The 11,543-nt window shown below is 42.0% G+C and overlaps 1 protein-coding gene across 1 annotated transcript in view; it reads right to left on the minus strand.

The window, feature by feature from the left end:
• Positions 1 to 11,120, minus strand: part of KIF26B (kinesin family member 26B) — a 405,278-nt gene extending 394,158 nt beyond the window's left edge. Inside the window, exons 1-2 of the mRNA XM_067555243.1 lie at positions 10,936 to 11,120; positions 9,890 to 10,291 (exon numbers count right to left, since the gene is read on the minus strand). Coding sequence (XP_067411344.1) covers positions 9,890 to 10,291; positions 10,936 to 10,998 — 465 coding nt within the window. The 5' untranslated portion in view covers positions 10,999 to 11,120. The remainder of the gene's footprint in view (positions 1 to 9,889; positions 10,292 to 10,935) is intronic.
• Positions 11,121 to 11,543: the final 423 nt, after the last annotated feature.

Below are 11,543 nucleotides of genomic sequence, written 5' to 3' on the forward strand. Positions count from 1 at the left end.
AACTGTTTTCTGTTGTGTTTGTCTTGTAACTTCTTTGGGGAACTCCAAAACCGGGCATCCTAGTGTCACATGCTGGCAGCCATGCGTTGATCCAGGAGAGATCACAAAACACTAAAGTCTTGGGTGGCACATTTTGTCCTTTTGTGCATGGAGTTCTCCTGCCCTTTGCTATCACTGTTTGCTGTGCAATTGCTTGCTGTGAAACTGTTTATTATAGAAATAGAACTGTTTTATTATAAGGATAGGATTGTTTATTGTAAAATAAAGTGTTTATTGATTAAGCAAACCCCCCAGAATCATCACTGTCTCGCTTAACCCCCCGTATCCCAAACCGAACCTATCAGAGAGCTTTTCTCTCCGTTTCCACACATGCAAGTGGAATTTTGTCCCCATGAACATTCATGGAGTAGGAAAGTGTTATGAATACCCATGGGCAAATATATCCATGCATAAATACTCATGATTTAGGTGACCAATCTCACTCTATGAACGGTGAAATATAAATAGCAAATACTCACTTATGATAAATAATTCACGAGCAATCCACCAGCTGAAATATGTTTGCATAAACTACCGTGTAATTTTGAACAAACGAATACGTAAAAAGCAAATTCCATTTGAAGATAATTTGTAAACCAATAAATAAATAAAATAGTTGAATAAATCGTTCGCTGCCAAGAATGAACTGAGTTCTAGTCAAGAGAACAAAAAAATAAAATAAAAATCTTACATTTATATAGCATCCTACCTGTACTTCTGTGCACAAACCCTCGCACCTGTGATCTCTCTGCTAGTGCCAGTGTGACACTTCCCTTAGCTATGCTAAGTCTACAGAGTTAGGACCATCCTTCTAACTCCTCAGGAGAACTCCCACTGATAAACAATGAAAGGTTTGTACAAGAATCAAGAGTAGAATTCTACTCATGTGTCATAGCTAAGTTTTTAATTAGTAAATCCCTGTTGTATTCTGCATCACTCAGCAGGGGAAAAATTATGCAGTGCCCTTTTAGGATGAAAACGTGTTTTTCCAGGAAGTATACTACTATTGTAAGTACCGTGTTCTACAGTAAGAGGCCATTTTGGCTCTATCGGGAGCTCTTTTAATGACCTGAAAATCAAAAAGGACTACTACAAAAAGTGGACATGGACAAATTACTAAGGATGAGAACAAAAGAATAGCATGAGTATGTAGGGACAAAATCAATAAGGTTAAGGCACAAAATGAGTTACACCTACTAGCAAGGGGACATAAAAGGCAATAAGAAGAGGTTCTATAAATACAATAGGAGCAAGAGAATGACAAAGGAAAGCATGCCCACTAATGAATGGGGAAGGAGAACTAATAATGGATTACATCAATATGGCTAAGCTGTTTAGTGCCTATATTACTTCAGTCTTCACTAAAAAGATTAATTTCGACAAGATATTTATCACCATTAATATTAACAACAAGGGGGAAGAAACACAAGACAAAATAGGGAAAGAACAGTTTAAAGAATATTTAGATAAGTTAGATGTATTCAAGTGAGCAGGTTCTGATTAAATAAATACTAGGATACCTAACATCTGAAACTATCTGAAACAAATATTGGAACTGTTAGCAATTATTTTTAAGAACTCATGGAGGAGGGCTGAGGGCTGAAGGAAATGGAGAAGGACAAACATAGTATCTATCTTTAAAAATGGGAACAAAAGGAGCTGGGAAAAGAGAGACCAGTCAACTAACTTTGATACCTGCAAAGATACTGGAAAAATTATCAATCAATCAATTTTAAGCACTTCGAGGATAATAGGGTAATAAATAATAGCCAACATGGATTTTTCAAGAACAAATCACACCAAGCCAACCTAATTTCCTTCTTTGGCAGGGTTGCTGGCCTAATGAATAAGGGGGAAGCAGTAGACGTGATATATTTTGATTTTAGTTAGGTTTTGACAGTTGTATATGACATTCTCATAAGCAAATTAGGTAGAATTACTATAAGGTGGGTGCACAGCTGCTTGAAATACCATACACAAAAAGTAGTTATCAATGGTTCACTGTCAAATGGGAGGGGATGTATGTAGGGGAGTCTCCCCACAGGGATCTGTCCTGGGTCCAGGTCTGTTCAATATTCTCATTAATGAGTTGAATAATGAAGTGGAGAACATACTTGTAAAATTTGCAGATGACATCAAATCGGGAGGGGTTGCTAGCACTTTGGAAGACAGGATTAAAATTCAAAACAACCTTGGCAAACTGAAGAAATTGGTCAGACAAGGTGAAATTCAAGAGAGACAAGTGCAAAGCATTACACCTAGGAAGGAAAAAAAAATCAAATGCACAAATACATAATGTGAAACAGCTGGCTTGGCAGTAGTACTGCTAAAGAGGAATTGGGGGCAATAGTGGATGAAAAATTGTATATGAATCAACAGTCTGATGCAGTTGCAAAAGGTCTAATATTTCAGGGCATGTTAACAGGAGTGTCATTTGTAAGACCTGGGAGGTAACTGTCCCGCTCTTCTTGGCACTGATGAGGCCTCAGCTGCAGTAGTGTGCCCAATTCTGGATGTGGACAAACCAAAAAAAGAGTCCAGAAGAGAGCTACAAAAATGATAAAAGTTTTAAGAAACCTGAACTATAAGGAAAGGTTAAAAAACTGGACATGTTTAGTCTTGAAAAAAGAGGATGGAGGGAAGGAACCTGATTACAGTCTTCAAATGTGTTAAGGGCTGTTATAAAGAGGACAGTGATCTAGTATTCATGTCCACTGAGGGTGGGGCAAGTAGTAATTGGTTTAATCTGAAGTAAGGGAGATTTAGGTTAGAGATTAGGAAATCCTTATAAGGATAGTTAAGCACTGGAATAGGCTTCCAAGGGAGATTGTGGAATCCCTGCCACTGGAGGTTTTTAAGAACAGGTTAGACAAATACTTGTCTAGGTATACTTGGGTCTGCCACAGTACAGGGGGCTAGACTAGATGTCTTCTTGAGGTCCCTGCCAGCCCTACATTTCTCTGATTGTCAGTGATTATTAAGATATGGAAGTATTAATCAGAGGAAGCTATTAGAACTACAAACAACTGTTCATTTGAACCACAGTTTTGAACTAATCAACAGGGTTTAGTGACGCACTAAAAAGGGATACAATTTTAAAAGATCAAACAAAACAAAAGTTAAAGTACCATTGCTGCAGTGGTAAATGGCTTTTTAACATAATGCTTTCCACATTTTGTAATCTTTATAAAACATAAATTAAATGATGATACCTGGACAAAGTGTCGGGGTGGGGAGGGAAATCAGAAAATCAAACAGTCTTGGATATACTGTCCAAAAACTTTATATTATTAATAATAGGATTTTAAGGCAAACACTGCCAAGTCGAGTAGTTAAATAAAAATAGTACCAAAAGTTCTAAATTAGTTACATCTTAGATACATTTAGCTATCCTGTTTGTCAAGAAATACAATAGGTGGAATTTGGCTTTCTTCTTTTTGAGATTGCATCTACATAGATGTTCAAGTCAAGCATGTTAGTCTAAACATTGTAGCCATTCAATAGCTGAGGGAAAAGCACAGTGTGCATACATGAGGGAGCCCAGCAGCCCTCTGCAAGTATATGATCTACCACTCCTAACCAGGCACAGCAGCAAAGGGAGAGTCACAAAAGGCCCTACTTCTAGTCATTTGCAGCATATCTGACTACTTTACTTCTGAAGCAATTAAGCTTTGCCCACAGATGGCACGGAAGGTCAAAATCAGGAGGCCAGACTGTTGGACGGGTCATGAAATGGTCATTGGCTATGTTTGAACCTGCTACTTTTCAGAGGGGTGAGTTGGTGTGTTCTTTGTTTTTGAAGTCAATCGTAAAGCTCTTATTGACTTTAGTGGGGTGAGAATTCCACCCAATCCATCCCTGGCAGATGTCCATTGATTTCAGTGCCCTTATGCACACAGTGGCTTAACTTTATGCACTCAACTGCTTTCCGGAATAGGGATGCTTTCCTGAATAGATGCCTCAACAACAAATATGGACTGGAAACTTCCTATCCAAAATGTGAAGTGTACTTGCAGTTCATTATAGCATCTAACATATATATTAGTGAAGTGTGAGAAATGCCATGCACATGCTTTTTATGTCCCAGCATAACATCTACATTGTGACATTAAAAATTAGCAGTTTGACACACCAGTCAAAATCGTGTGTGACATGCCTCACTCTTCTCTGACATGCGTACCATGTGCCACAAAAAGTTGCAACCCCCTATTACATAACAACACAAAGCCTGACAGGTATATTGCAGCGATGGGCTGTTTAATTAAGTAATTCAATTCCTGATTTTAAAGGGCTCACTGCTGATGTGGCTAAAGCTGTGCAAACCTCTTTCACCCCTAAATGCACAACACTGATCTTTTTAATAATCTGCTGACATAGGCAAGCATCCCATTACATACTGATAGCCCATATTTGTAACAGGTGACACTTTCACTAGTACTGTCAGGGGAATCCATTATGGACCATTTTTTCGAAATTATACACTGGGACTCTGTTCTTGTACCACACACAAAAACTTGCTACAAATTATTGGATTATCTTTCTAAAAGGGAATATAATGCATTTAGTTAAGAAAATTACTTGGGAGCCTAGAGTGTTTTCTGTGGCCTGTAGAAGGCACCTTGAATTGACAAAAATACTCAAAAGTAGCCCTACCTAAGGGCTTAGTGTATACCTAGCATCGACAATGTGATTCCGAATAATGGTTCTGCAAACCCATTTCACAGTTTGTGGAAGGGCAGAGTTTGGTCAAAATTTTACTGCCCCTCCTCATTCACAGAGATTTTCTGAAATATTTATCTTCTGCAATTTCGCCCCCAAAGGTCAGGCCATGGCTCTCTAGCAGTATTTTCTGTTAAGAAAGGGAAACCTCATAATCTCCAGCCAATTGAATATAGAGATGAGGCTGGTTCTAATTTCTATTTCACTCAGTAACAGAGAACCTCTGTGATCCCATACAGATGACTGCATAGCTAAGAATCTTGACAACTTTATAAGAAGGGATCTTCTTAACATACTGTATTTCCCCCTTTCCCCAAAGCAAGACTGCATATGGAAGTTTGGACAAAATAATCTTACCAGTCTCTCACATCATGCAGGAGTGTCAGAGTGAACTGTAGCCCAGATGACCTCCAGCTGCTTTCAATGGAAAGTTTGCACGCATTTTTCATAGTGAAGGTGAAGATATATTCCTAGGTCTACTTTCTCCAGTATACATATCTAATCTGAGCCATTCTAAAAAAGCTGTAATTCCAGGGCACAGGAGGAGGAATGTGGGGATATCCCTGTGTGCCAGGAGACATACAATTGCAAAATGCATGGCAGATGACTTATACTAAATGTTTAGTATTGTGACCTGTGATGTAATACAAAAGAATGGCTGTTGTTGTCTAAACTTTAATGAAGTTAATCTTTCCAAATGCTGACAAATTGCTGCCCCAGGCCATTTAAAATCACATTTCTAATGCCATAATCCTATCTGCATTACAATGAGTTGGGATGAAATGATTAGGTGCCTGAGATTTTTGCACAGTGAATTAAGTCACCATACAGGCTGGCCGTGCTTGTTCACAAATTAAAGGTCTAGACAGAAATGAAATTCCATTATTCTGCCACTTACTAAGCTCCGAGGAAGGGTTCATTACTGTCCTGTCTCTACTGGGAATGTTTCTAAAGTAGCTACAAGCTATCAGGAACCTATTTTTCATTATATCAACTGCAGGGCTTTTTTCATTATTAATATTATTAGTCAAGCCTTTGACTATTGAACACTTTGAAATGGGAAAGGCTAAAACAACAATATGCAAGCAGAAGTGAGCAAAAGTTTCAGAAAAATGTGAGATGTAAATGTTTCCCCCCACAATGCACAGGACGTTTCACAGCAATGGGCCTAAACCAGAACTATTTATTCAACTCCCTCCCCCTGGAACTCTGAGGCATTCAGCTAAATGGATCAGGACACAAACCACTTAACAGATAGGAGTTTTACAAAACTAACCTCAGTTTTGGCCAGCTCTAATGTTTAATTAATATGTATCAGGAAGATAAGAAGAGTAAGCACAGAAATTATTTCCAAATAGGATACATTTAAATTACCTCCTTTAGTAAAGGCCGCATTTTGGATTTTGTTGAACCCCACAACTAACAAAATAACATTGGAAAGCCTGAGGCTGCGCTCTTTTTCTGAATATTATTGTGTTATTTATATACACACCTACATCATTTAAAGTCAATGGGAATTTTGCCATTGACTTCTGTGCAGCCATATATTCAAGTCTATAGTAAATGTAAAAATATCACATCAAACATGTCTGATGCCCTTCTGAAGATACATACCAAATGAGCCAGTTTCAGAAAAAGCTTAATGAACTCTATTAAAGGAGAAAATGATTAATGAATAAAAACCTACCAATATTCTTATTCATGTCTGAGACCATCCCTATTGCAGTTCAAATGGCCTACTTCATTAAAATTGTCCCTAAAATACACTGAAATTATTTTAATATACTGCACAACATATAATTAACTACAACCTTCTAAGGTCAGTGTGTTAATCAGATTCAACACAGATATGTTTCAGGGTACAGTTAGAGTAACTCATCTCATTCTCATAGTACTTAACCTCTTGAATGCAGATAGCTAGTTGTTGTACATAGTTTATATCTGTATCACAAGGAGAAAAAGGATTTGAGCTTTTTGATGTCTGTTCCAGATTTCAACAGTGCAGCATTTAAATAGTCAAACTAAGGTAGAATTTCTGTAATTAGAGCTAATCTTTCTGCCAAACAACAAAAACTAAAACCCTAAATTTCCATCCTGTTGACATATTTAGAATGAATGTTTCTAGTTAAAGTTAAAGCTCCACACCTCAGTGCTAACAATGAGCTAGTCAGAGGCAGCCTTGTTCCACATTAAGTATTGCTTTTTCTGTACCAATGTAATGCTTCACTGCATAGCTTCATACTCAGTCTGCTTACACAGCAATTAAGTGTGGTATTATGCTAGATAGATATATGCAAACATTTTAAATTATATGATTACTCAGTATGAAAGAATTTATGTAGGTACAGGTTCAGATAAATCATTGTAAATTCTATTATTCTCCATTGTATATATGCCAAAATAAAGCTGCTAATGGATTATTATATTCACCACTGCAATATCAACTACCCAAAGTTATATGCACTTTAAATACTATATAAATGCAAAATGAAAAATATATTTTGCTGACTATAGTTATAATGCTAATGAAATTTCCAGGCTACTTTCAGCAACAGCAGCAAAACAAAAGAAAACAGAAGCAAAAATATGTGTAAATCAGCTTGATCTATACAAGATGATTGATGCATTTTAGATCCCCTATTTGATGATCCTTCCAATATTTCATAGTTACAAATGGATGCTACTAATTAACCATACCATGGTGGACACTTTGGATCCTACAAGGTACTGAGCAAGGTGCTCCTGAGGGATACTAAGAACCATCCATTTGGCCTGCTCCCGTGTATCCATTGCATTCAATTGTCGAATGCCCATTGAAATCAATGGGAGCAGAATTGGTGGTTCAGCACCTTTCAGAACTCTAAGAGTAATACACTAGATCTTCTTTATGGGCCTGATCCTGGAAGTCTTACATGAGGAATCTTTACATAAATAATCCTTATGAAGTCAATGAGACTACTCACATTATTTTTATTATGGTAGTGCCTAGAGAGTAACCAAGAATGGGGGCCCCATTGTCCTCGGCACTGTAGGCAGACAAAAGAATGGGATACTCATGCACACATACAAGCAGAATGACCATTTGCAAATGGTAGGTTAGTTCCACAATTTGTTTATTTATTTGCGGAGGGGGGCGGGGAGGGGGAGTGTTAAATGGAGAGGGGAGAGAGAAAGGATATTAAAGGAGGAAAGTGAGGGGGAAAGGACAGAGGAAGGACTACTGAAATACATAAGGCTTGCAGGATCAGGCCCCTATAATACCATCACTGGCATCTGGATTTTGTGTGTGGACAATGTACAATGCTAAGTTAAGTCATTCCAGGGGATTTCATGCAATTGGGAATTAAGGTAACGACTGCAGCCTTCAGAGTGTTATAAGAGAGAACCACACAAGAGTGCAGAAGAGTTTTTACCTCAGACAATGAGATCTATCATTTAATACCTGATGTTTTATGACAGGCAGAAAATCCTACAGTTCATGATTTATCCACCTATCTTGGTTCTTATATTAGCACCTGTCACTGTAAAATGTGAGTCCCCCTCTTCTCTCAAAACTCACATTAATGACAATCACAAGGGCAGTAATTCCAAAGCTGGCACGTCTTAGCTGTTGCATATCAGGTAACCTGAAATTTTTAAAAAATTAATTCCAAACGCAGCTTCCTCTGGATTCAGCAACAGTTATGAATATTTAAGTCAATTTAACCCTTTCAACCTACTTTTTTTTTCTGCTTGTGAATAATTCAGCTTAAACAAACCAGCTACTGAGATGAGGTTACCACTAGCCCTTTATTCTGTTGTACAGAATCACACTGTCTCCCTTTCACAAGGCACCTAAATAAATAATGGTAAATACAACAACAGTAATAGAGACCCTTCCACAGCAATCAGCTCTTTTCCTGATACTTCTTTATCGTAACCACTAATGAAAACTCTTTGAAGTGGAAGAGTAAATATTATCATTTGATAGTACTTGGGCCCAACAGTGCAAATACAATTGCATTGTGTTACATTCTGGGAGCTCTAGACCTATCCACAATACAGCACTTGCAAGGTTGCTATGGAGGAGTCCAGTGCTTACAGTTCTGTTAGCACAAGAGCTGCTGATCACTCTTTCAGGCTGTTCACCTTAATCTTTATCTGCAATACAAGTGGAAAAACTAGTGACTATAGATGATGACTTTAGTAGGGCCATGTTTTCCAGTGCTGGCCACCCACACTTGGAGTCCAAAAACAGCTCCCCTTTGGGCACTTAAATATGAACCACATTTTCAAAAATGCTCTGCACCCAGCAGCTCCCAATAGGACACCTGTGACCAGATGGTTCATCACTTTAAGGGAGATCGTTGCCCCTGTTGTTGAGGTTATAGCTGGGGACTCTGAAGACCTGGGTGCAAGTGCTTGCTCTGCCAGACTCCTTGTGTAAGTTTAGGTCCTTCCCGTTCTCTACCTCAGTGATCCATCTGTAAAATGGGGCTAACGGTAGTTACCCATCATTCAGAGATGCAGTGAGAAGAAGGTATTGAGGATTAAAAGGTATTGAAGAGACAACAGTAACAAGGGCCAAGTAAGTACCTAGACAGATCCTTCTTTGGAAGGGGAGGAGAGAAGGGGGTATGAAGTAGGAGAGGAACCACAGATGCTCAGACCTTTGCCTGTAGCTCAGCCTCTGTTACCTAACAATACAACAGACCCAGGGGAAGTCAGAGGAGAAAAACAACAGCCCTGTCAGGAGGGGAGGCAAAGGAGGGCTTGAGGGACTGCCTCTGAAGCCCCAGAAAAGCCACCACGTGTGCAAGGGCAGAGGAGAGATTCGCCCTAGGACAAAGCCAGAGGAGGAAATGGAGGGAGCTGGGGAATCAAACCAGGGTTTTAAAAAGCCCAACCCCCCCCCCAAAAAAAGTAGGGGTGACCCCAGGAAAAGCAGCTCGGGTCTTGCCACCCCACGGTGACCCCAACCCACCCTAGCTGTGGTTCTGCCGGCGCCCGTGACGCCCCCTGCCTTTGGCTCACCGGCCGTGAGAGCAGGAGCCTCTTCAGCCCGCTGGGCTGGGCCGGGCCGGGCCCCGCGCGCCCGCCCCCGCAGCCCCGCGTGCCCCGGCGGGAGGGCAGCCCCGCCAGCCCGGCTCACCTTGCTGCCGAAGGGCCCGGGGATGAGCAGCTTCAGCGCCTGCCTCTTCAGCTCCACCAGGCGGGCGTTGCAATTCTCGCACCACACCCCGCGGTCGGAGCCCGGCGAGGAGCCGCCTCCGCTGCCGGAGCCCGGCGAGCCTGTGCCGAAGCCCGGGGAGCCTCCCAGCGAGCCCGGGGAGCTGGTGCCGATGCCCGGGGAGGCAGGGCCCGGCGAGCCGCTGAAGGAGCCCGGCGAGGAGGTGCCCGAGCCGGGGGACGGGGTGCCGGACGAGCCGAGGACGGAGCCGGCTCCCTCTGGGGCTGGGCGGCTCCCAGCCCGGGATTCCTCGTAAGCTTTTCGGTACCAGCTCTCGGGGGAGAAGGGGGTGGCGGTCTTGGTGGGGGAGCAGGGCTCGGTCACCTGGAGGAGGAGAGGGGGAGGCAGGGAGTGAGGCGCGCGGCCACCGCGGGGCCCGCCAGCTGCGGCTGATGATTGCCGCTGCCCGGCCCCCGCGCGCCCTGCATTGTCTCGCGCAACACCTGGGGGGAGCTGCTGCGGCTGGGGCAGGGAGGGTGCAAAGCGGTAACGGGCCCGCTTGCGAGCCTCCTGTATCCAGCCCAGCGCACCGCAGTAAGTCCGGGGCTCCATCCCGGGCAAGGGGGTCAACACACAGTGCACGTGTGATCGACAGAGAATCGATCCCGACCCCCCCCCCCCCCTCCCGGGAGGTCAGATTGAATCGCACATTGAAACGTAACCCCGGACTGCAAAAAAGTTGCGCAGGCAGGAGGAAGGTGAGCGTCTGCAGCTATCGCAGGAGAGGAAAGGAACCCAGTCGACTTCATGCAACGCGGAGCTGATTGCATAGACCAAGTAATATGCCCAGCAAGAGGAAGATCTGAATGGGAACATGCAGCTTAACAAGGTTAGCATGTTGGCATCGTTTGTTACAGGTCAGTTTACAAGGAGAGCTATAGCATGGGTCCTGGGGGAGGGACGGGAATTAAAGCCCTTAGCGCAGATGGATTTAAAGCATCCCTGCGTTTCATTTATGGATAACTTACCCCGTATTTCCTGCTTCTAGTTGTGACTGCAATTCTCTCTTTATTTCCAGCCACTGAATTCATGATGATTTGATAAAAGAGGAGAATGTCCTAAAAATTTCCCACCTTATATCCACTAGAGAATTTTCAATCCGGTAAGGGTCACCAGGTGGATAGATAGATTGTAAGCTCGGCACTGAATTCAACCTTTTCCTCCAGAGAAAAAAACACTGAGCCCAGAAGCACCATCAGTTTTCAGGCAAATGTTTTGGATTTTTTTTCTTCAAAACGTTTTTTTCCCCTCATGATCTTCTCTCTCATTCATTTACACCCCTTGTTTTCACAGATGCACCAACAACCACAGTATCAGCATTTTCCCCAGCCAGACAGTTCAGTTTTCCTCCACAAGTGAAATGAACAATCACATCCAAGGTAGCTTTAGGAAGGTATAGGAGAGAGAGAAAGCCAGAAAGCTATGTTCTCCCTAGAAGCCGAGATTTCTCCCTCTGCTACTGGTGCTGTGGTAACTTGTTTCCTTCAGTAAGGTTCGTAACTGAGTTAAAAGAAATCCTCCAAAAATATCAGGATCCAGTCTCTGGGAGGAGCTTCTGAGTCCCTTGCAGCCAATA

Source organism: Emydura macquarii, unplaced genomic scaffold (assembly GCF_026122565.2).
Source record: "Emydura macquarii macquarii isolate MOO-44397 ecotype Brisbane River unplaced genomic scaffold, CSIRO-AGI_Emac_v2 contig_1597, whole genome shotgun sequence".
NCBI lineage: Eukaryota > Metazoa > Chordata > Testudines > Chelidae > Emydura > Emydura macquarii.